Raw genomic sequence first — 24,362 nt, forward strand, 5'->3', positions numbered from 1 at the left:
CCTTCGGACCGACTCACTGATCAGTGCCTCATGAGGCACTGTGCAGGTTCCACCAACTTGAGTTGAGCTTCCTGAGGACCACCTTGTTCTCAATCAGTTGAGTTTACAGGAGTTATATTGGTGCACCTCTAAGGCTATGCACAGAACAGGGTGGTGCAACATGACAGGCAGCCCCATGCATGTAGCAGTGCCGCGGCTGCAACAATGAATGCAAATGGCATGCTATACCAACACTTTGAAGTACCGCAGGGTGACAGCTACAAGGAGCAACAGGAAACCTAACATCAGCAATTTGTTCCGCATGATTTTGGCCTTCACTTGCTGAGCAAGAGTAGCTCCCCTGCTGAGCCATGAAGCTCCCTTGAGCAGCAGCTCAACCTGCTTGTCAGAGAGGTTTCTGATCTTCTTGGACATCTCCTCTGCCTGCAGTATAGTGCAAAGATTCCAATAACTTGAGTGATGCTGAACTGCATTGTCAAAGCAGCTCAATGAGAACAGAGGAACACCCACGATCCCAAACTTGGAAGGGAAAAACATGTGATTGTCTGACACAGCAGAGACCACAGATGCAGATCAGCACCTGGTCTGGAGTCAAGTGCTGGCCTGCCGCTTCCGACATGGAAGCAAGTTGCTCCGGGGTGAGATTGTACATGATATCCTTCATCATCTTGGCGCTCTGGGGGTCAGCCAGCATCTTGGACATGGCTGCAGCTGAGGGCTGTCCACCCTGCCCACTTCGGCTCATCGTCGCTGTCATCGCGGCCAGCTGCTCAGAATCCATCTGGCCAAACATTTTCATGGCATGTGACATGAGCTCGGGGTTGGCCTGAAGCACACACCGCCCTTTTCAGTTATGCAAGCCGAGGAATGTGTGCTCTTTGTAGCCCACCAGTGTAGAGGATGTTCCATAATGAGAATTTGCAGCAATAGGGCAAGACAAGATGGAAATCTAGTGAAAGGATCTACAGGTCAGGAGAGCCATAATCACCTGAAGGGTGGCGGCAGCCTGCTTGAATTGGTCAGTGTCAGGACCCATCAGAGGCGAGGTGCCAGCATTGGTACCGCCGGCTGAGGCTCCACCAGCGGAGGCTTGCATCTTGGAGACCATCCCTTCCAGGTCCTTTGGATCCAATCCGGCCATTGTCTGCATGGCAGACTGCATTGCTTCTGGAGACATCTCAATGCCGTCAGGCAGTCCTGCTCCTCCGCTTGCCCTGGCCTGCACAGCATGAAATCAATTTCACATGCTCACAAAAATGCAGTGACCCTTGGAATACTTCTTCAATAGTACCCAGAAGCACAAAGTCATGCTCAAGGGGAAGAAGCTGTGGCTGCACATTGCTTGGGCATTTAAAAGGTGCAAGGAAGCACGCACGGCCGCTTGAAGCTGCTCTGGGGACATATTACTAACTGCTGCCCGCATCTGCTGCAACATTGCGGGGTTTTCTTGCATTGTGCGCAGCACTTGCTGCATCTGGCTGGGATCCATAGGGAAAGCAGGGGCGGAGGGCAATGTAGCAGTGAGCCCGCCGCTTGTGGACGCCTCAGCGTTTGACCTTGCATCCGCTTGTGCTTCTGATTCTGTGTCAGCGACGCCTGTGCCATGACACGTAGATTCTTTGACAGTTTACAACCAATCTCAAGGGTGTGTCCACGAGAACGAACAATGATGCGGACTGCCTGAAACAAGATCGATCCCCCACCTTCTGCCACCTCCTCAGCTGTGACGAGCCCATCCTCTGCCTCCCTCAATTTTTCTTCTATCAATGGCTGCTCGGCTTCTGGGGCCCTGATCACAAAGCAGCAGCTCAGGAGAGGGCATGCAAGGTGTACTTCATGTGCAAATAATCTTTCCCTACGTCACCTGCAGAAGTTCATGATTACGGTAACACTCCACCCAATGGTAATGTCTGAGATTATCTGCCGCACCGTGCCAGAGCCTTCCTCAGATCAGCTACTGCTGCTGCCTGGCTGTGGAGGGCCAAGTGAGCTTGGCCGCGCCGGTACAGAGCCTTCATATTGTTGGGGTCTGTCTTGAGTACTTCAGAGCACTCAGTGATGCACGCCCTGTAGTCGTTCAGGCGCAAGTAACAAGAGGCCAAGTTCAGCATGCATTTCGAAGCGATGTCGGTAGCGCTCTGGCTTGTGTGACCTGCCATAGCCAAACTTTTGTCAGCTTTGTAAGATACAAAGTCAAGTGATGCCACTGCAATGTTGAATGGGCCGCCCAGAAGTTTAGGGTCAGGCTGTAACCTGAAAGGTTGGACTTGGCACGCTGATATTTCTCTATTGCCTCTGTGGTCTTCTGCGCACTGAAGAGCCGGTTACCTTCTTCTTTAAGCTGGTTGGAAGCACGAACCTGCCCACCCCATGAACCAGTAAGACCTGTTGTACGAATAGGCCAGAAAATATTGAGCATGGTGTGGAAACCCACCTGGTACTCCTCTTGCTGTCGCGCCATTGCAGCCGCACCCTTCAATTGCTGGTCCATTGCGGCTGGATCCATGCGATCGGCCGCAGCCATCTGTTGCTGAAGGACGTCTGGACTCATGCCCTGCATTGCCTGCATCTGCTTCTCCAAGAAGCCCGGGGGCATTGAAGCCATCTGCCGCTGCATTTCCGCCATCTGCACTCATATCGCAATTTCAGCGCCTGGCCTACGCTGCTGCTCCATTTTCTATCGAGGTCAAATGATCGGAAAGGCCTCTGCCTAGACCTAGACCAGCATTCTCTAATGACAACACCATTGCATACTTCAGTGTCTTGAATGGGTAAAAAAGTGATGTTACCTGAGCGGGAGTTAGACGAGACATGGAATCCATAGCCTGCGACCATAAAGATGGCGTTGAGTATGGCACAAACAGGAACAGAGTCAGGCAATGAAACTAGGGGAACATCAAGTGAACGAAGACAATAATTGATGGGATGTCACCATCTTCATCATTTCAGGATTCATCCTGCTCCAACTGTGACGCCAAAGTTGTCAAGCCTCAGCAGATCTGTATCTGCTAGCAGACAGACTCGTCACGGGTGTTCAGCTACTCACAGTTACTAAAGGAGAGGCCGTATATACGCGTTACTTTGTGCTTCTTCTTCTCTATGGGGTCAAATTGCCCCCTCGGGTACTGCAAGAGAAGGTTTCCTGCCTGTGATTATGTCCTGCCGCTCAAAGTAAGGCCACCTTGCATTGCTCTCGACCTCTCCAGCGCCGAAACATGCATTCTTTATTCTGATGCGTTGCTGAATATATCTTTGTCCGATATGATCTTTGCACGGGCGCCCAAAATGCTGCTGTCCTTGGGTTCCTGCAGCTGCCGCCCAGCAGCCACTAGATGCCAGGCTTCCTCACAGCCTTTTAAAACACACTTCCTGGGAGGGCCTGTGTCCGTTGCAACTCTCCGTGGTGGTTTCGCAGGTGACTGTCGCATCTTGTTGACGCTCCTCTGCGATGATGTGCTGTACACTGTGCCAACCTTATCTTCACTAGGAAAACAAGGATGCTTTCTTCTTCATAGCGAGGAAAGATGAAGAAGTCAGTTTCTTTTTCTACGCAGGGATATCCTTGAAGACACAGGGCCCAGTGCGAGCTCCAGGAAGGGGCAGTGTTCTTGTGGAAGCAAACAGCAAGACTGGTTTGGGGATTACAAAGCGTGGGAGCAGAAGGTGATTTTTGTTATCAGCTATGAGCCTGTCCTTTCCTAACTCTTTCAATGTCATTGCAGACGTGCAGGACTGATGCAGTGTGTGCCTCTCAGGGCTCGCACAAGGACTAGCGGTTTCAGGGCTCGTCTGCGCACCCCCAACGGGCGCCTGGTCCTGAAGGCTCGCAGGAAGAAGGGGCGCAAGGTGCTCTGCCCAGCAAGCAATTACAGAAAGTGAGCAACATCCGGGGGCTCTCTGCTGTGATACGCACTGGACCAGCCTAGTTGGCTGTGCATAAGCCGCAGCAGCAGCAGCTCAGGAGGCCGCAGCTCGCGCGGCCGCAGTGGCTCTGGCGGTTTGCGTCTGGGTGCTTGTCAGTAAGTGTGAAAGCACGTATAGAACTCCGGAATTCTTGTCGCACGTATGGCCCACATCAGGAGTACTGAGTGGCAGTGCTTCTCACTGCTTGTTGATGATGGAGACAATTGAGTACTGCCATCAAGGTCTGATGTTAAAAATTGTAGAGTCTCTATAATGTGGACTACCAGATGGTATTGTGTGCTCATGAAGGTTGGGAATGTAGCGTCGTTCTGCAGTCTCAGCAGATGTGGCCACCTTCAAACAAATGCAAGTGCACAGGGGTCACCCGGTGTGTACACTGTGCAGCAGGCACCGGGGTTCTACCCCTGCTCGCTGTCAGTGTTGACAGCTGCAGCCTGTGCAAGCATGCAGTCATTCAGAGACCTGCTATTTCAGGCACTGCAGCACATCCACTGGGCATGCATGGCATGGAGCGGCACTGAGCCAGGCTTCTTCCTGCTCCATCTGACCAGTCCGACGGGGTTCTTAATCTCCAGCCACTACTACCGTGTACAGAATAAAGCACACTCATGTCACTTTGCACACATGTGTAAGTACGTACCACATAAGTCACACACTACGGTAGTTCTATATCATATGATGTATATACACTGGCCGCCAGTGTATATACATCACATCACCGTGGGCACGGTGCGGCATGCCCACGGTTGATTGGGTCTTGCTTGGATCTGGCGAGTCCAATAAGGGGTAGGAATTTGGCAGCCTTTACATGCAGCTTGTCTGCAGACGCACCTTGCCTTCGGCAGGAAAAGCGTGTGATAATAATAAAACAATTGCAATATACACTGCGCAGTCACTGTGGCAATGGCGGCACTGGATCTTGAAGCTAAGTTGAATCCATGGTGGCATAGATCATGATGACACTAATATTCTTTTATTCCAGGCACGCTTTTGCTGCACCAGTTGCACAGTTTTTCAGAGACATTGTTGATGAGTGCTGCAGACAATAAAACAATCACACAATCCCGTTAGTAAGACTTCAGTTGCATGTGAAGAACACTCACAAACACATACCCACCTCGCGATGCCTGTTGCCGATGTAGAGCAGACTGGGAGTGTAGTAGCTGGGCTGAGTGAGGCTGAGAGAATGTTGCATGGAACTTGCATGGGAACCAATTCCCTGGGTGGTCCTCTTCGGCGACAGTGGGGCCCCGGCGGCGGCATGACTGGGGGGCCAGCTCAGGGCTTCAGTGCTGCTCGATGAAAACGTCTGTGAAATGAAAAAGGTTATAGGAAGTGGTTAACTGCTTACGGTATGAGCATGTCGCGGTCTGGACGTGAACGTACGGGCCCTTCCTGGATGACTTTTGAAGGACGTGATCTTGGCCCGCACCTGTTCTCTTGTTGAGAATTTTTCCTTGCCTGCAGGCGCCGATGGATGCAGTCTTCTCGTGAGAAATCTGTCTCGAAGCGTGACCTTGGATGATCTGAGATATGTGGCCGAGAAGTATGGCCGGCTTAGGGATGTTTATATCCCAAAGGATTACTACAGTGGGTGAGTTTTGTTTCCGGCTGTCGCAGCAAGATACTATGGCGATGACGTCATTTTCAAATTCCCGGAATGGTCGTCCATTAGAAACGAAATTATTTCTCATTCCGTTCAGGCAGATTATCACAGTTCTGATCTGAGACAGTTTCACTGTGCGCAGGGAGCCAAGAGGCATTGGCTTCTTGGAGTTCACCGATCCAAGGGATGCTGAGGATGCTATATATGGATTGGACCGGAAAGTGATCCAGGGGAAGGAGGTAAGCGCAAGGCTTTCACCTTTCATGGACCAGCTGATGGGTTTCACCGGACGCCAAATAGAACACCTGGCTCGTGCAGGTGTCAGTGGTCCTGGCTCTGCAAGGGCGCAAGCGGCCGGATGACTACACACGACAGTCTGGGTATGGCGGCAGCCCGCGGCGCCGCGATAGCCCCCGGGGGCGCAGGGACCGCAGCAGGGGTCGCCGTAGCCGGTCCCGTGAACGCCGCCGGTCCCCAAGCCGCAGTGTCTCTCGAAGCCCACCCCCCAGGTTGGCGGATGAGCAGAAGTTACCGAAGGATTGAGTTGCCATAAATTATTGTGGTGACAATTTCTGACCTGCAGTTCCACGAGAGGCCCTTTCTGTTTCAAGGGACGACTGTTCAGCTGGCTCTCGTGTATGTGCAGGCGCCACCGCTCAGTGGCCAGATCAGACAGCCCTCCCAGAGATAGCCCTCCAAAGGATGGCGCGAGGTCTCCTGCCTCGCGGTCTGCTTCTCCAGCAGGCAACAAAGATTGAGCTGGCCAGGTGCGCTGCAGACCTGTACATGGCACAGCTTGTTGCAGCCCATCACGCCACTGCTTGCAGGACACTCGAAGAGCTATAAGTGCCGTCTCGGATGGAGCTGAAGGTGTTTGAGGCATTCTTGCTGATAATATTGGTCTGGCAGGTAGCACTGCATGGCTGGGGAGCATGCGACGACGGACATCATAAAAGTGGCGATTCCTGCGGCTGGAAGCCACCAAGCAATAAAAATGTCGGCAACGAAAGGTCTACAGCATATGCAGATGTTCGGTGGTCCATAAAGCCGAGCTGCTGGCAGAAAACACCAGCATGCATGCAAAAGCGAGTTGTACACATGTGGCCAGTCATTAAAATGTGGTGTACATGAAATCCCAGTCAGGAACATGCAGCATAGAGCAAAGCAGCCTTGGAGGATCGCAAGCTTCAGGAGGCTATGCACTTGCAGGTTGAAGGGATGGTGATGCTGATGATGGTCCTGTGATTGCTGATGATGGCGATGAAGATGCTTCTGATGGTGGTCCGTGACTCATGATGATGATGATGACGAAGAAGGACAGTTGCCTAAAGCGAACTCTGGGCAGGAGGGGTGTGCACTTTGGAGACCATCTTCTGCACCCTGCAGCCTAGACAGTGCCTTCACGGCTGCCAAGGTAATGGTGATGTCATATGCTGAATGTAAATTTGTTCGTGCATGCCAGTCTACACTTGGTGGCAACTTTTTGCACTCTTTGCATACTATGTAGTATTTGCATCTACTTGTTGAGACATCAGTCATTGATCTGCACCTGCCAATGAGAAGTCAGCATGCAGCGTGTTGTTGACAGTGAAGTGCATTCAATCTTGTAAATGCACCCATAATATGAAGAGGAGAGCCAATTCTCTCTGAAGACAATAATTATGACATGCCCACTGACTGTGGCAGCTGGGCTTTATGCACACCTTCCCCCGAATCGTTCAGCTTACTAAGCACGGTAATATTCAACATATGACCATTGTAATATTTTTACCTGATTACTAAATGCACATAATTGAAACCAATTATATAGAGGGAATGGATTCAGAATCCACGGCCACTGGCAGTACCACTGACAACTTGAACTACGTAGCAGATTTAAATTTTGGCGGCGGCGCCCACACTAAGAACGCCGCTATTTCAGCGGAGCCCTTCAAGTTTGTCACGGAGCTGGCCGAGCAGAATTTGTTCGAACTGCCGGGCCCGGGCAATCAGGGGCTGGCAGCACGGTCATGCACTTCATGCATGCATCTGCGCATGCGCCGCCTGGCTGATCTATAACGGCGGCACTGCCCCCCAGCATGCGAAGGCCAATAAGGTCAATGTGTGGAAAGAAAAAAAGAAAGATGGAACGCACATGGAAGTTTTCCGAGTTGGATGGGTCCCTCAGCTGTCGGGCAGTGACGTCATGCTCACGTGCCGGCATCACCTTATAGCTTTATGGGAACTTGACGAGGCAGTCTCTGCAATTGGATTGGCACTCGCACTGCATTGTATGTCTTGCACTTTCATTTGTTTCGATTTGTATTGGCAGTTATGACACTGATGGAGGATTGCGCTGGGTGACGGGGAATCCGGAAAGTGATCAGATCGCCGGTGAGATAAAAAAGCGTCATGTCTGATTGGTCATACTCTCGACAGCAATCGTCAGACTGGCCTTTAGCTTCCAGTATCAAGTTGAGCTACAGCCGATCTCTCACCAAGTTGCGGCAGAACTTGGACCGAAGGAAACTGCTGCCAAGCAGTACTTCCTACAGCGCCCGCTTGTCAAGAGCACTGAAGCATGTCAAGTTCATTCTTGTCAGCGCTTGCAGTTTCTTTGTCGCAATGGTGCGAGTTCCTGCTTTGTCAACTCCTTGTTAGTCTCTGCCATCAGAGTGCCTCTGTCTTCAATTTTTATTGCTCACTCTTCAGGCACCCTGGGGTTTGGCCCTCCTGGAAGCAGTCGTCATGACACTGCTGTATTGGAGTCTGCTCCCATCGCAGAGACCCTGGCACCACTGGAGGGAGTATCGTTATAAGTTTTCTGCTTCCTTGGAAGACGTCGTCTTGCTATCATATCTCCGCTTCCTGGCAGTGCTTCTAGCATACCTACTAGGTGCTGGCCAGCGCATGATGCGGTGAGCTCATGCGTGATCTTGCTCTTTGTTGTGATGACGACGATGGGTTTCTATGATACCGATGATTTCCAGCGCTTTCTCATGGCATTTTGGGAAATGTCTTGCAGGCCATATTGGTACACAGCTGTGTTCTTTGCCACTGCCAGCATACCCTTCTTAGCTGTCAAATCAGCGCTCATCTTCCCCACCAGGCAGTGGTTGCCCCCTGCTGCTATGGTGTCGGCATCATTGTTGTTCACTTTGGCACACCTCGGAACGGCCAGGTGCTTCCTTGGACCTTCACTTCAGAATATAGAATTGGGAGTGTCCTTCGATGATTCCTGGATCCATGGCAGACTTGGTTAACCTTACCCTGCAACCCTCAGGAACATGGTGAGGTGGGCCCGCAGGCGCGCGCAGATGGGTAATGGCTTTATTTCCCTTGTCTTTGCGCAGCAGCAATGCATGCAGTATTTGCGCTTTTCCAGCAGCGCACTTTCCCTGGGATGCTTGATGCTCCTGCTGCAGCTGCTTGCCCTCATACATGCTCACAGAAGGAGAGCTGTCACATAACTTGCTGGCAATCAAATTTGAGCTTTGCAGTGTTCTTGCAGGTCTCCTTGGCTTTGGGTATCCATGGGAGGTGGGCATGACAGGGGCACTTCTTGCAGCATGAGTCACTTACCCTTGATGTCTGGCAAACCTTGTGCAATCCAAAAAGACTTTGATTGTGGCTGCACATGTGCTGCTGACGTGCAGGAGGGCGAAGAAGCTTGGATGCTGGGGCGTCAGAAGTCAACTCATGGTGACCTGGAAAGTCAACAGCTCCTTCGGGTGATTGATGAGGACCCCGACGGTGTTGTACCAACTGATGTTGCAGATGAGGACTCATGCTTCATTACCATTGGGACCATGCTTGTCCACTACAAGATTGCGCGCTCACAGGTAGGGAAGACGGCAGCATCAATACTGCTGTTGCTAGGAATCCCCCCACTTTTTTCTTCCCATGTTGGCAGTATGAGCCTATCGCAGGGACCACCTCTTGACTCTCTGCTTGCACAAGACCAGTTATCTGAGCCCTTTCTTGTGTGTCCAAGGGGCTGGAGGATGATTGGCAAGGAGCATGCATCCTGTTGATACATCCTTTCGGCGGAGGCGTCTTCTCTTGGAGGAATATCATGCAGCCATTGGCGAATGAGTGTCGGTGCCCAGTTGTTGCCTTTGACAGGCCCGGGTTCGGGCTCACGTCACGGGCATCTGTCACAGCAAGCTTCAATCCCTACACACTGGAGCATGCAGCTCAGCTGGCTAAGCAGTTGTGCCCTGCCCTTGGATTCACAAGCGTAATCCTTGCTGGACATGCCGATGGTGCTGTGGTGGCAGTCTTGGCAGCGGCAAACCTCAGTCCGCATGTGCAGAGGTGAGCGGCCGAGCATCGTTAGAAACCAACATATTTGCCCAGAATTGGTGAGTGCCGCACCACACACTAAAGGAAAGGTCCTTGGCTCAATGCAGCATGGAGGCGAGATTCGCTGGAGGGCAAGCGGCGCTTCCTGAGGGCCTTCAAGGCAGGAAGCCTGACGCGCGGGCCATTGGCATGCTGTTGCTGCATCCAACATCCATGGATGAAGGCGAAGTGGGCTCTCCTTTCTCGCGTCTCCTAGGGAACTCAAGGTGGGTTGAGCTCAATCCCATGATTGTTGTGGCTGATCTGAGGTGTTTGTTACTGAATGTTACTGGCTGACTGTTACTGGCTGACTGTTACTGGCTATTACTGGCTGATCTGAGGTGTTGCACATCAATGTGAATTGTGGCTGCTTGATCAAGACTGGGGAGGCGCATGCTTGTGCGCATGATGCGCACTGAAGTCGGGGAGGTCAGCAACAGAGGAGCATGGGCAGATCCTAACCTTGCCACTCCCGAAATCATGGAGCTATACAAAGCTCAGCTGCGGATGCAGGGCTGGGATGCAGCTATCATGGAAGTGAGAGCCTGTCTTGATGGTTGCCTGTCTGAACATGATGCAGTCCATGTCACAATGTGCAATCCCCTCTCATATTTTCTATGTCTCAAAGTTGCCTGCGTGCCCATGTAGGTGACGAGAGCTCCAAAGCTTGGGCGTTTGAAAATGCAGCAGTACTTGCAAAAGGCGGAGCAGCTGCCAACACTAGTTGTCACGGGGCAAGAGGACAGGTGATCCACATTCATTCACTGACAATGGTGCAGTTGTACCCCACAGTGCAGTTTCTTGTTAGTCTGCACCTTGTAGCGTATCAAGGAGTCTCACCGAGAATTGCTAGCAGATGTCTTTGTGCCCCTTGCAGGATATCCACACCTCATGCCACATCAAATCTGGCAGCTGCCCTGCCAACCAGCAGATGTGTAGTGTTGCAAGCTGTCGGACACCTGAGCCATGAAGAGAGGCCAGAATCTCTCATCAGCTGCGTATCAGCTTTTTGCATAGAGGTGCTCAAGTCAGCGGAGAGAGCTGACACTTGACAAGAGGCTTTTCACTTCAACATGCAAATACAAAGACCAAACATGCAAGAGCAAACACGAGAGATTTAGGGTGAGTCTGCCATATATATGAGTATGACCCTGCTTCAAATTTGTATAGGACCTTGGTCAGCTTCCCTGCAGGAGGGTGGGTCCACCTGTGACACAGGCAGTGGCGGCGCAAATTGCGTGCCAACATCAAACTGTTCATTTTAAATCAAATTGTCATGAAAGAACCAGGAACCTCCATTGAACAAACTCGGAAGACCATTAATACGTTTTTAACGTCTTGAAAATTTTTACAAAGCATTAGCATGGTGCTGTGCTCACTGGGGGGAGATTTGTCCGACACTGGTGTGCCAGATACCAAAATACAAGCATGCATGCTTGCAAGTTGAAATGTCACTAGTCACAATGGTTGTGCGTTCAGAGGACACAGGTTTAAATCACCCTTTTCTCTACTTTCCAATAGTTTTCTTTCTGCTATCGGCTAAGCAAAATCAGCCAAGCTTGGCAGGCCATGGGAGGTATGGCATCGGTATATTTTGGAGCGCACACCATGTGTGGTTTTGCAAGGCATGGTCACACAAGGTTCCTGCTTATGCTGGCAGAGACTTACAAAGCCTTTGAAAACTCAAGCCAGCCAACCAATTAAACATGGAGACGTTTGCATTACTGAGAAATCATCAGAGACACTGATGAGAATGTTACATGTGCACATTTGGTGGCAGTAAGCCTTGTTCCAAAGCCCTCAGAAAGCCGTCTTTGAAGTGCTCATCTGAAAACTCACTTGCTCTCCTGTAAACAGAAACAGATTGAGAGATTAACATACAAAGGCATGTGCCTGCTGTGCCCTTCTGCATCCTTCCAAACTCCAACAGCAATGGCCTCACTCACCTGCGCGCAGCAGCTGCAATTCCCATCCTTTTACTTTGGTCCATGGACAGAACCTCGAAGATTGCACGTGCGTACTCCTCTTCAGTTTCACAGAGAAAGCCGACCCGGTCCCAGGTGTCAGTCTTTATTATATCCATCTTGGGACCGGCTGAATTATGCGCAATAGGGATCACCCCTGCAAATACAACAGGGTATGAGAAATAGCAAATTAAGGACTGCAAGACCTGAGAACCCCCACTTGCATGGCATGCCCAGGTAGCTATCAACGAGCAGGACATCCACCTGCAGCCATGTACTCCACGATGGATATGCCAAAGTGCTCGTCGACCATGGTGTGCAGGCCTCCCACAGCGCCTCCGAGAAGCTGCTGGACTTCGGAGAATGGCGCATTGACACAAAAGTCCACGCATGCATCCAGCCCCAACTCGCTGCTGAGCCCCTTCTGCGGCAACCAGACAGCCCAGCTCTTGAGGTGGCAGCCAGCAAGTCATGCACGCAGGGCAACATATGGCATGCTTGCACATGTGCTGACATGAGACTTGGGCACAGAGGACACATGCGCACCAGCTGCGCCACCCGCTCATTATCTTCGTGGTTCCTGCAGCTGCCCACTACTTTCAGGCGAGCGGCCAGGACTGCGTGCGAGGAGTCCTCGTCGGGGTGCATCACTTGGGCAGCTGCCCTTTGTCGCGCCATGGCAAAGGCCCGGAGCTGCTTGGCCTGATCCTTCTCTGGGCGGAACTGGGCCAGAGACACTAGGAAGAGAGACTTCAACTTGCGGTCCAGCGGAAGGGCCGCCAGGTGACTGACATTGCAAGGCGGGTATACAAGCAACGGCTGGGTGAAGGTCCACCAAAGCCGAGAGACGTGCCCACGAGTCCAGCTGGAATTCACCATCACCACCTGCAACATTGTTGGAAGCATCAGGACACCATGTGGCAACGCTTTGGCGCACTGCATGTTGCAAACTTTGCACAAGTGTCGGCCTGCAAACTCACATTGGTGCAGCCACCCACGGCCCCGTATGCAGCCGCAAAGATGTAGTAGTACACCACTTTCACCAGCGACATCAGCGGGCTTCCAGCAACTGCGACATCGTTGTTGTAGGTTGCCTGCCTACTGGTCACCCGCTGAAGCATGTCTGTGCTGATAGTGGGATAGTGTGTGTAGGAAGCCACTCTGCACCCCGCCAACCTAAACAGGGGGTACATGAATGCCCAGCCGCTGGTGTCAACCATCACCTGGGGGCAACAATATATGGCTGAGCGAGCTTTTACTTGATATGCACATGGCGAACGATACACGTCATCATTTCGACAAGCAAGGCAGAGATTATACAAGTTCACCTTTGGGACAGCCTGCAAGAGACCGTCATATGCTAATTGTATAGACCCGAGGGCCTGCCGCAGCATCGTCCATCTGGGGTATGTTTCTGGCAGAATCAGGTGACAACATGTCAGAGGAACGACCTGCATCAGCAGATCACACTAGCCTGCTCCGTCTCTGGGTAGATGGACAATGCTCAATGAGCGCCTGGAAGTTCATATACCTGAAACGTGGCATTGACGTCCAGGAGGAACGCAGCAGATGCCCTTGCACAGAGCGCCTGCGGCGTGCTTCCTGCTTGGCAGTAGATGAGGATCTGCACATTCCACAGTCAATCATTAGGAGAGACCAAACGGCAATCTGTGTGTAAGATGCACCAGCATGGTCAACTTACCTGATATTCTGGATGTGCATCCTGGATTGCCCTAACAGCACACCTGCAGGATATTCCACAGGGATCTCTAGGATGTTGGATCTCTAGGATGTCTTCACAACATGGCATTCTGCAACAATCCCTGAGTAGGTGTGGGCCAGTGGCTCACCACAGCACTCTCTCACCACCTCCACCGCTGTCAGCAAAGGGGTGAAAGAAACCGATTGATTTCTGCATATTGGGACAGATAGCTTCAGCGATCGCTTAGTTTGAGTAGGCCGATGAGGTTCAGACAAGAGAAGCATCGGACGGGTCGCCTACCTGGCTTGGAGATGGAAGCTTGTATCGAAGCCATGCCTTTGCAGCTAGAATGAGTATCAGAGACAGACATCCCAAGGCGCCCAGAAGACAGAGAGTATTGATCTGCCCACGCACAGGGTAGCCATGACTTCAAAGCAGACAACGACAAGCAGACTTTATATCACCTTTATAGATGTAAACTTACCGGACCTGTTGCTACAATTGCAACTGCAATCAAGCATACAGGTGCCACGAGGCTCAAGACTGCCATCGTTGCCAATGCATCGAATGCCTCAACCCTGTGCGCCTCCTGGATGCAGCAAGTACATGTTGAGATCAGTTAAGCATGCTGCAATATAGCACGACGAGAGAAGCACTACGATCCAGCGTCAAAATCGAAGGACAAGCAGAAAGAATGAAAGCCATCCGCCAAGTTGGCACATGACGGCACGTGAAATCTTCATCTAATTTCTTTTCGTTCCTTTTCCGTCGGCCAATCCGCATGAAAAATCTTCAATGGCGAAGTATGTTATGGATTTTTAAAGCACCTGGTCCCTTTGTGCTTTTGACCAGCAAAACTGTGAGTGCCAATGAGCCTACCTTTCCTGAAGCATCGACCAAGCTTGCTTGGCAGCAACATATTTGCTCGATCTGCACCTAGGGTGTACAGAGCTTCTAGTACCAGATCGATCCATGTGTCAACTTTAAGATGCAGCGCGGAATCTGAACCTAGAGAAGTGCAGCTGATCAAAGACAGCGATCCTGAAGGAACCCCTGTAACGACCAGCAGCAGAAGCACTGATGCAAATCTTCTGCTGGCTGTCGGTGCGGTGGTGGTTGCAGTTGGGAGCCTCTTCCTTGTGAAAACAATGGATGGAGCCCCTGCTCTGGAACGCCTCAGGAGCTTCTCCACTCCTCTGGACGTTGCCTTGACAAATGGGAGACCAACAGTAATGGAATTTTACGCCGATTGGTGTGAAGTGTGCAACGAGCTGGCGCCCATAACGTTGCAGGTGACGCTTCCAGTTTCCGATAAACTAAGACTGGTGCCTGGCAAATCCCACCTCAACCTGACACTCCCAATCATTTGGTGCAGGTTGAACAGGCATACAAAGACACCGTCAACTTTGTGATGCTCAACGTGGAGAACACAAAGTGGGCTCCTGAGGTTGCAGAGTATGGCGTCAGAGGCATTCCTCACTTTGTGTTTTTGGACAAGAATGGAACACCGCAGGCCGCTGCTGTTGGACGTTTGCCCCAAGAAGTATGGCCCTGATTAGATCACCCTGCGTTGTACATTGTATTTCTGCTTTAAAATTTGCCGCCAGTGTTTTCCTCTTGGTCCCAACAGCACAGCGTCCTTTTGCATTCTGATATCCTTCCATGCACAGGTTTTGGAAGGTGATGTGAGAGCATTGGCAACATCTGAGCCCCTACCATTCAGAAACAACAGGGGGCCTACATCAGGCCTGGCACGTCCTATGGGCTCAATGACTGCACAAAGCAACCCCCGAGACCATGCATGACTGGAGGGGCAAGGTGGCAGAAAGATGCAGATCTGCTCAGGCACATGTTCATCAAAAGGTTATTCAGGATGCAGAAATAGGAATTTTCACTGACCTTTTAGAGTCTGTGTCTTGCACAGAGCACACTGCAAATAGGGAAAATACTGTACCGGATATCACTTTCGATATTCAACACAGTATTTTCCTCTCTCTGAGATCACACCATTGCTTGTCTTCTTGAGCATAATGTTGCAGAGTATGACTGCAGTGGGACGGTGGTATTTGGGCTATTTTCTGGGAAGACCCAGAGGTTCTACTGCAGTATTCATTAGGAGGTTATCCTGAGCAGACACAGACCTCCTGATCCTTCATGCTGAAAATAGCACTGCGGATTGTTTATGAATCCTTTTGCACAGATTCGGATCAATTGCAAGGAGAATGGGAGGTATGTACGATTGTCCTGCAGAACAGAAGTTTGTCGAAGGCACCTGGGAAGTTGAAGTGCTGACGTGTGTTTAGCGATGAGGGAAATATGCTTGCAGGGGCTTCAGCTTCTCATAGGATTTGTGCAAAGGAGAAATTGTAGTATTGCAAAGATTCCTACAAATGCTGAATTAGTGGGCAGTGTGATTCTATATCATGATCTTCATGATATCACTTGATCTCTGTGAGTTTATATTTGACGCAGCGTGTTGACAGGAAGAGACGATCAATATCCCACGAATCGTGAGACACCTGCTGCGCGGCGCCGGAGCTCTCCGGCGTTTCGAGCGCGCAAATCGAGGAGGGCAAGATTGATGCAAACACTCATGTGCCAACGACAGCATTGCAGCGATGCGCCAGCATTAGAGCAACGAGCCCTGGAGTCACAGATTGCCGCGACGGAGTTCCTTGCGCCTTCACCGTTTGCCAGCGCGGAATGGGGCCTCAAGCACGCGGTACTACCAAGCTCAGCCTTGCACGGTCCCCGGGGTGCCTCCAACCCCGGGACACTGGCCTCGCCACCCAGTGTTAGTGACCTTGCCCCCCACCAGCCGCTCACACTCTGGGTATCCCTCGGCCGGGCGGCTCAGTCATGGGCCCCGTGGAATACAAGTCGTCGCCAGATCACAGAAGCCCATTTCACCTTGCTCAGGGCTCTAGGATGTCAATTCTAGTTCAATGTCCCTTAATGCATAAGGCATACCGATACCGATCGATACCGATCGAATCCACAAGCGACAACATAGGATTCCGGGCAGCGCACAGGGTGCGCTCCGGCCGTTGGGTCGAGCGGTGACATGGACATAGAGCCGGACGGCCAGAGACGCACCTGAAAAAGTACCACAATTTAACATGCTCATCTAAGCAGACAAACAAACCCCAACTGGCAAACAGCAACAGCCCTACAATAGGATAGCAAATTCGACTCCCCGGCACAATACATCCCAAACAAATGGTAAATTTGCATCAGACGCCAAGGTGCATGCACCCCTGACCGGCCCCAAGCACCACAGGGTAAACCCATCCCCTGCGGCACACTCCAGCCCGCAGGCAACGCAACACTCCATGGGTGGCGTTGAAGGACCCGCGAGGCAAGCCAAAGGCCTGCATCTGGAGGCAGGATCCATAGCCAGTGGCAAGCAGGCAATGTGCAAACCAACTTGGAGGCAAACAGGCAAGCCCAAACAGCATAGCATGACAACTCATCAAAAGGCGCCCTGCCGGACGGACAGCCAGTCATCCGCTGGAGCGCACAGCACCCAGTGCCGCTGCCCGCTTGATGCTCTCCTCCACCACACATCGTACCCGGCCTGCCTTGGCCTAAAACAGGTGGCCTGTCTTGGCCATAACCAGGTGGCCTACCTTGGCCTAAAACAGGTGGCCTGCCTTGGCCTAAACCAGGTGGCCTGCCTTGGCCTAAACCAGGTGGCCTGCCTTGGCCTAAAACAGGCACTCTGTATGACCATGCTCTCCTGGCCTTTTGCCATGACACCCGCTCGTTTCTTCTCGTACTTTGGTCACCGACACATTTTTTGGCAGGTTCACTGGACATCTGGTCGCTAAGAGCCCCTTGGGTTGTATCAGGCACGGATGACCACTTTCACTCCTGCACTTCCACCCCGGGTCAGCCCGGCTTGTCACCTTGTATGTTTTCCTTAGAGCCCTGGGGTCACAGATTGCCGCGACGGAGCTCCTTGCGCCTTCACCATTTGCCAGCGCGGAATGGGGCCTCAAGCACGCGGTACCACCGGTCGAGGGACCCGCCAAGCTCAGCTCTGCACGGTCCCTGGGGTGCACCCTCCACCCCCGGGACACTGGCCTCGCCCCCCAGTGTTGGTGGCCTCGCCCCCCACCAACCGTGCTCGGGCTGCTCACACCATGGGTATCCCTCGGCCGGGCGGCTCAGTGGAAGGCCTCCTCGAAGTCCAGGAATACCAGTCTAGGATTTTGAACACTCATGCCTCCTGCCTATCCCCACCTGTGCAGTCGGTGGGTGTGCTGCTCTCGAGTTCTTATCGTGTCCTACCTTCATAGCCAGTCAGCCGGATCGGCGTGCTGATGCATCATTATGTTCCACAATTCCAGCAGTTTGACGCCTAGCTTGCCTGTCATTGTTGCTTGCCTGCTTTACTGTGCCCCCTGCCTCCAGATGCAATGCCGTACGCTTGCCCCGTGGGTCCTCCAACGTCACCCGGGGGGTGTTGCGTTGCCGGCGGGCTGGAGTGCGCCTTGGGGGATGAGGTCACCCCCTGGTGCTTGGGACATGTTCATTGCTAGGTCTTGCCTGTCAGCGGCTTGCCTTCATGATTGCGCTTCTCTTTAGGTGTCGCACTATCCTCCTGCGGGAGTGCTTTGCGAACCACCCATCAGACAGGTTTCCTAGCTATCCTTATGCATGTGTTCTGGAAAGCGTGCGACCAGCATGCGTGTGTAAGCGAGGTTCATCCTTTCTCTTTCGGTGCGTCTGTGGCCGTCCGGCTCTATGCCCATGTCACCGCTCGACCACTCGTAACCCAACGGCCGGAGCGCACCCTGTGCGCTGCCCGGAATCCTATGTTGTCGCTTGTGGATTCGATCGGTATCGGTATGCCTTATGCATTAAGAGACATCGAACCTGTCCTGAGGGCCTGCAGCTCCGTGCGGCCCTGTCGCTCCCTGGCCATGTGGTGGGACCAGAAGGTGGACTGCTCCCCATAGAACTGCCACACGATCCCTGCCTGCAGCGCCGCGCCCTTCGCTGCCTCGGTGTGGAGGGTCTGCAGCAGGTGGTGGGCGTCCTGCCATGCCAGCAGGGTCTCTGCGGTGAGTGTCCGCTCGTAGGCTGCGAGCGCTGCCTGACTGTCCGACTCCAGAGCCCGCTGAGCTGCCCGGCGCTCGGCTGCTATGGCCCAGGAGCGCTGCAAGGCGATGTCCTTCACCTGCCGCTTTAGGTCCACCCAGCGGCTGCTCCGAGTGACTGCATCTCCGAGTGGGTGTGCGGCAAGGTATGCTGGGATCTCCGCTGCGATGAGCTCGCAGAACGGCTGATCATCCAGAAGGTGGGAGGCAGCCTCCAGGCTGCGGAGCCGTATAGTGTGCTGGCTGGTGATGTGAGGCTCAGGCTGACTCCCAGGTGGTCTCCTGGGTAGCCCACCACCTGACCGATCGTGCGCGGACTCTGGCGCGCAGCGGCTCTGATATCAGCCAGCGATCCAGCCGCGCTGCTGACTGGCCTAAGGTGGCTATGTGGGTGAAGGCACGCCTGCTGGGGTGGAGGTCCCGCCAGACATCGAAGACCCGGTGATCCGTCTCGACACGCCGCAGGCCGGTCCAGTATCCCTGCGTTCGCTGGCCGGGCTGCCCGGCAGGGTCCAGCATGTCTAGCTGGCCAGCGATGCAGTTGAAGTCCCCCCCCCCCCCGGGGGCTGCGGCGGCGCGGGCAGGAACAGAGGTGGCGTGCGACTCAAAGCCCGGCGGAATAGCTGGTGTGCCCTGCCGGCGTCCAGAGGTCTGTGCTGGACTACCCTCTGGTGGCCCGAGTTCCGCTGGCAACCCGTAAGAGTCCTCTGGCAGGCTGTCGCTGCCGTGTATCCGGCGGAGCGTGTCGCAGAGCATTGTGAGGCGTTGGTGCCTGGCAGCAAGGGAGTCCCCAGACTGCAGCGCAAGCGGCTCATCGCGATGCAGCTGACGCAACGCTGCGATGCCGTCTCTGGGGGAGAAGTGAGTGTGCCCTGCCAGCCACTCCAGGCAATCATCGATGTGCTAGCTCGTAACACCGGGGAGCTCCAGCGGTGGAGGTGACGGAGCGGGCAGCTGAGCTGCGGTGGCTTCTCCTGCAGGTGCTGGCCTGACAGGCAGCTCCACCTGTGGGCTGTCGCATTCCATCGGGCTGGCTGCAGCCGTGTCGCGCGCGGCAGCAACCCGGCGAGGAGTGGCAGGCTGCTGCGGCGTGCTAGCAGGCGTCTCCCACTCCATGGGTGTCGCTGCGGGACGGCGAGGCGGTGCGGATTGCGCATCAATACCATGTCTGCCTGTGTCAGGGTCACCGCTGGAAAGATCTCAGGGTTCTCAGCTGCAGGCTGTAAGATCACAGTTCAGATTTTTTTTTTTTTTTTAAGGGGGAGCCCCCGCTATTACATAGGTGCCAATCGCACGCTTCCCAGCACGCATGCAATAGGATATTTGGGGAAACCTGTGAGAGTTGGGGCACGCAGAGCACTCCCGCAGGAGGATAAGGCGATACCGAAGAGAAGCGCAAGCATGAAGGCATACCACAGAAAGGCAACAGAAAGGCGCCTAGCGATGGACATGTCCCAAGCACCAGAGGGTAACCTCATCCCCAGAGGCGCACTCCAGCCCGCCGGCAACGCAACACCGCTGAGGTGACGTTGGAGGACCCACGGGGCAAGCCTAGGGCTTGCAGCTGGAGGCAGGGGTCACAGCAAAGCAGGCAATCATCAATCACTGGTAGGCAGTTATGGATGTGCGGGCAACCAGTGGTGGAACAGACATGAAAGGCACGTTTATATGGTTGGCCGACAGGGATAGAACAGGATCGCGTTCGGACCCATTACCACTAGGGGCCGCTCGGGGCTGGCAATGTGACCCTAAACTATGCCTCAATCTGCCAGCAAGGTGGGGTCATACAGATAGCCAAGTTATAGCCGTGGCCGGCTGGGTACAGTGAATGGTGGATCGGAAGCGTCACGCTGGAAGCGGCACGGGATGCTGGGCACTCCAGTGGATGACAGGTTGCGCGCCCGGCAGCTCCTCCAGCGCGCAGAGGACCGCGCGGTGGCACCATCGCGCCGCGAACTGCTCCCTGGTGATCATCGGGTCGCGTCCGCGAAGCCAGTCGCTGAGCACACCTGCTGTCTGCCGGACGTTGACGGTCGCGAGCCGCCAATCGGCAAGCAGGGCCTTCTTGCAGGAAGACAGGATGCGAGCCGCAACCGCTCCGGGGGTGATCGCCGCCGTATCTGGCTGGTGGCGGCCGCGCTGATATGCTGCCCACAGCTGACAGATCGTAGCGAGCCGCAGGCGATCCCAGAGCTGCCTGAGCTGCTGCGGCGGTCCCCAGATCCTGGTGTCATCGGCGAGAAGAAGGTCGGCGCTGCGCGGTGGCGCGTCGTCTCCGGTCACCGCGGCCCATGTCGCTGCGAACCAGTCCCACACCCCGGCGGCGAGAGGGCAGATGATGAAGACATGGGTGAGTGTGGCCAGCTGACCTGCACAGCTCGGATGCGGGCAAACGTGACCGGCGGGATCGGCACGGTGGACGTGACGCGCGAAGCCGCCGACGAAGAGCTGGCCATGCAGCAGCCTCCACGCTGTCACGCGCTGCCGCCGGTCCAGATGGGAAGCGTGCACCACTTGCCACACATGAGCCCAAGGTGCTGATGGGTCTGCTGTGACAGCAGCAGCAGGATCAACAGTGACATCTGCTCCCTGTGGCACTGGTGAAGGGCCCGCTGGCGCGCCCGCAGGCCCGCCGCGGTCCCGCAGCGGAACCGGACGTGGCTGCGGCGCAGCCATCCAGATCGCCCAGGAGGAGGGATCAGGCTGCCCTCGAGGCCTCTTGCCTAAGACCTGCGACGCGGTACCAGCAGCTGCAGCCCTGGCCTCCCATCGCGCCTCGAGCGCCCGAAGGCCGCTGCGCTGATCATCTGTGGTATCAGCCCAGATGGCTGGTCGCAGCGGGCCCGCCGGGCTGGCCTCCCCCTTGCTGATCCTGTGAAGCACCTGTCGCCGCGCGGTGGCCTCCCTCACTACAAACTCATGTGCCGGCCGCGTGCCGAGCCCCCAAGCCTGAGGGTCCTGTACCTGGGATCCCCAGAGGCCAAAGAAGTATAGTGTGGGCGGCGGTGGTGGCGGTGGCTCTGGCAGCTGCTGCTCCCACTCCAGCTGCTCCCTTGGCTGCTGCTCCCCTGTCTGCTGCTCCACCTGCAGGTGCTGCTCTGGGTGCAGCTGCTCCGCGTGCTGGCGCTGCTGACGTGTGCCGCTGCGTGGATGCCAGGGCCTGGTGATGTCCCAGTGCTGAACCAATGCAGGCTGCGCGGCCGGAGGAAGGAATGCGTGCATGGATGCAACGCCTCCTTCCACTGGCACAAGGGCTCCTGTGCTGCTTACTGTGTGGCTGAGAAGGTAGGTGCTACCTTCGGCTGTGCGAGACCAGACTCGGCGATCCGACGGGTCCGGCAATGCGCACCACATAGCGGCCGGTGGCTGCACCTGAATGAGCGCTCTCCAGGCTGCTGGCAAGGCAGCCAGGAGGATGGGCACGCGCTCTCGCACCACCCGATCCGGATGCTCCGGGCCGCGCACGACATCGCGCAGGTGGCTGATCCTGACCAGGCCAAGCCTGGCCCAGTCCTCCCAGGCAAAGGGCTGCCTGACTGCATCTGTGAGCTGCCTGTTGAAGAACAGTGGCTCACCCATGACTGCGTCGTAGCCGATCGCTTCCGGCTTCTGCAGGTGATGGGGCCGCAGCTGCTGGTAGGCATGCAGGTACTGCCGGACGCGCTGCGGGGCCTCCACATGCTTCGCTGCAAAGGTGGAGAAGAGCAGGAATCTTCCCAGCTGCCAGATGTGCTGCCGCCGTGCTGACACCGTGCCGGGTTCCTGCGCTGCCAGCCAGGCTGTGCTCCTGTACAGCCAGTGGTCGAAGTAGGCCTTCCAGGCCAGCTGCTCCGGCTCCAACAGCCTGCCCACCACCTTGGCCTGGAGAGCCAGGATCTGGGCCCTGATGTCCACCAGCGCGATGCCGCCGTGTGCGGGCGCGCGGAAGCAGACCTCCTTGCCTGGGAACAGCGCCGCCGCTGCGCCAGGGGTCACCGGCCGGTTCGCCGCGACAAAAGTGTGGATGGCTCTGCAGAGCCTCTGTAGCAAGTCCTGTGGCACCGGTATGAAGGTGGCATGGTAGGTGACCATGGAGGCCAGCACCTGTTTTGCGACGTACGCTCGGCCCAGCAGGCTGAGTCTGAAGCCGGACCAGCGGGCGATGCGGGCCTCCACCTTCTCAATGATGGCTGTGTATAGGGCTGTGGCAGCTGCAGCTGCCTGAGTGGACAAGGGAATGCCCAGGTGCTTGACGCCGTCGCCCGAAGCCGCGAAGGTGACTCCTGTGACTGGATCAGGCCCGGCGAGATGGCTGAGGCTGCCAAGCCCTATGGCCTGGCTCTTGCTGCGCTGCAGCCTGGCTCCTGTGGCTGCGCAGTGGAGGCCCACGCTGGCCCCCAGCACGATCTGAGCATCCCGGGGAGTCCGCGCGTGCACGCTGGTGTCGTCCGCATGCTGGTGCATGACTGGTGCTGGCTCCCCTGAAGGCAGTCTGATGGGCTGGAAAGCTAGCTGGCCTGCAAGCATCCTGGCATGCGCGGCCATCGGCTGCGCGGCAAGCACAAACAGCAGCGGCGAGAGGGGGCTTCCCTGGAAGACGCCGGAGGCCACCGGGAAGGCATCGGTGTGCCAGCCGTTGAAGGCCACTCGCGCGGTCGTGCCGGAGTGCAGGATGTGCACCCACCGCTGCGCACCGGGCCCGAAGCCCACCGCAGCCATGCACCGCTCAATCCAGGCCCTGTCAAGGCGATCGAAGGCCTTCTCGAAGTCCAAGAAGACCTGCACGCCTGGCTGGTGTGTGTCCTCCAGGTAGCTGATCTCCTCCAGGTGTGCCAGCACGTTGTCCCCCGCCCAGCGCTTAGGCAGGAAGCCTGTCTGTGTGGCATCCACCACCTGATTCAGCAGCGGCCCGATCCGGCTGGCGATCGCCCGCGCCGCGAGCTTGTAGTCGGTGTTGAGCAACGTGATGGGCCTGTAGCTGGCTGGAGACTCCCTGTCTGCCCCCTTCCCCTTGTACAAGAGAGTGATACGCCCCTGCGTCAGCGGTGGCGGCAGCGCCGCTTCCCTGCCGCCGCCGAAAGCTTCCTGCAGCATCCCTGCCAGCTCCAGCCCTGCCACAGGCCAGAAGCGCAGGTAGAACTCATATGGCAGGCCATCCAAGCCCGGTGCCCTGCCGCGCGGCAGGCTCCGGAGGGCAGTCTCCAGCTCTGCGACCGACACGCTGCCGTCACCGCGCTCTCCTTCTGCCGCTGCAGCTGCCTGGGGGGACAAACGCTTGTCCACTGCCTGCAGCAGCTCATCCTGGGCTGCCAGCGACACCGGCTGCGCCGCGAAGAGGCCTGCCGCTTCGTCGCCGCTGTAGTACTCCCGCAGCACCGCGCCGCCCCGATCCCTGCCGGCTGGGTGATCCAGGACAACCCGTGGGCTGTCAGGGGCTGGACCTGTCCTGAGGGCCATCAACTCTGTGCGGCCCTGCCGCTCCCGGGCCAGGTGGTGGAACCAGAAGGTGGACTGCTCACCGTAGAACTGCCATACGATCCCAGCCTGGAGTGCTGCCCCCTTAGCTGCCTCCACATTGAGGCCCTGCAGAAGGTGGTGGGCATCCCGCCATGCCAGAAGGGTGTCTGGTGCGGGCCGCCGGGTGAACGCCGCAAGCGCTGCGCGGCTGTCAGACTCCAGAGCCCGCTGAGAGGCCCGGCGCTCCGCTGCGAGAGCCCAGGAACGCTGCATGGCCATATCCTTGACCTGCCTCTTCAACT

General features: G+C 55.4%; 6 protein-coding genes across 6 annotated transcripts; 4 read left to right on the forward strand and 2 right to left on the reverse strand.

Annotated features, from left to right (window-relative positions):
- Positions 1-88: 88 nt before the first annotated feature.
- Positions 89-3,087, reverse strand: COCSUDRAFT_48306 (hypothetical protein). Its single transcript, XM_005645666.1, has 10 exons — positions 2,933-3,087; positions 2,790-2,825; positions 2,435-2,626; positions 2,254-2,359; positions 1,930-2,152; positions 1,704-1,789; positions 1,466-1,596; positions 989-1,219; positions 581-826; positions 89-423 (listed from the first exon to the last, which is right to left on the reverse strand). The coding sequence occupies exons 1-10, from the start codon at positions 2,954-2,956 to the stop codon at positions 223-225; spliced, it is 1,476 nt and encodes a 491-aa protein (XP_005645723.1). The 5' UTR covers positions 2,957-3,087; the 3' UTR covers positions 89-222.
- A 499-nt stretch (positions 3,088-3,586) lies between these two features.
- On the forward strand, positions 3,587-3,879 carry COCSUDRAFT_17889 (hypothetical protein; the record flags this gene model as incomplete). Its single annotated transcript, XM_005645667.1, has 2 exons — positions 3,587-3,663; positions 3,756-3,879. Coding segments are annotated over 2 exons (201 nt in total), but the record flags the coding sequence as incomplete, so codon positions are not given.
- A 1,366-nt stretch (positions 3,880-5,245) lies between these two features.
- On the forward strand, positions 5,246-7,153 carry COCSUDRAFT_48307 (RNA-binding domain-containing protein). The gene is made up of 6 exons (XM_005645668.1): positions 5,246-5,306; positions 5,392-5,518; positions 5,673-5,769; positions 5,849-6,039; positions 6,177-6,297; positions 6,440-7,153. The coding sequence occupies exons 1-5, from the start codon at positions 5,279-5,281 to the stop codon at positions 6,286-6,288; spliced, it is 555 nt and encodes a 184-aa protein (XP_005645725.1). The 5' UTR covers positions 5,246-5,278; the 3' UTR covers positions 6,289-6,297; positions 6,440-7,153.
- Positions 7,154-10,252: 3,099 nt separating this feature from the next.
- Positions 10,253-11,132, forward strand: COCSUDRAFT_33820 (hypothetical protein). Its single transcript, XM_005645669.1, has 3 exons — positions 10,253-10,390; positions 10,502-10,599; positions 10,731-11,132. The coding sequence occupies exons 1-3, from the start codon at positions 10,334-10,336 to the stop codon at positions 10,903-10,905; spliced, it is 330 nt and encodes a 109-aa protein (XP_005645726.1). The 5' UTR covers positions 10,253-10,333; the 3' UTR covers positions 10,906-11,132.
- A 477-nt stretch (positions 11,133-11,609) lies between these two features.
- COCSUDRAFT_30323 (glycosyl transferase) lies at positions 11,610-14,168 on the reverse strand (the record flags this gene model as incomplete). Its single annotated transcript, XM_005645670.1, has 11 exons — positions 14,004-14,168; positions 13,820-13,921; positions 13,668-13,729; positions 13,520-13,562; positions 13,349-13,441; positions 13,146-13,268; positions 12,798-13,040; positions 12,364-12,702; positions 12,082-12,241; positions 11,800-11,974; positions 11,610-11,700 (listed from the first exon to the last, which is right to left on the reverse strand). Exons 1-11 carry the CDS (start codon positions 14,067-14,069, stop codon positions 11,610-11,612), a joined length of 1,497 nt encoding a protein of 498 aa, XP_005645727.1. The 5' UTR covers positions 14,070-14,168.
- A 139-nt stretch (positions 14,169-14,307) lies between these two features.
- Positions 14,308-16,014, forward strand: COCSUDRAFT_33821 (thioredoxin-like protein). Its single transcript, XM_005645671.1, has 3 exons — positions 14,308-14,811; positions 14,895-15,062; positions 15,190-16,014. Exons 1-3 carry the CDS (start codon positions 14,389-14,391, stop codon positions 15,322-15,324), a joined length of 726 nt encoding a protein of 241 aa, XP_005645728.1. The 5' UTR covers positions 14,308-14,388; the 3' UTR covers positions 15,325-16,014.
- The last annotated feature ends 8,348 nt before the right edge of the window (positions 16,015-24,362 follow it).

The sequence above is a fragment of the Coccomyxa subellipsoidea genome (genome assembly GCF_000258705.1).
Source record: "Coccomyxa subellipsoidea C-169, whole genome shotgun sequence".
In the NCBI taxonomy this organism is placed as follows: Eukaryota; Viridiplantae; Chlorophyta; class Trebouxiophyceae; family Coccomyxaceae; genus Coccomyxa; species Coccomyxa subellipsoidea.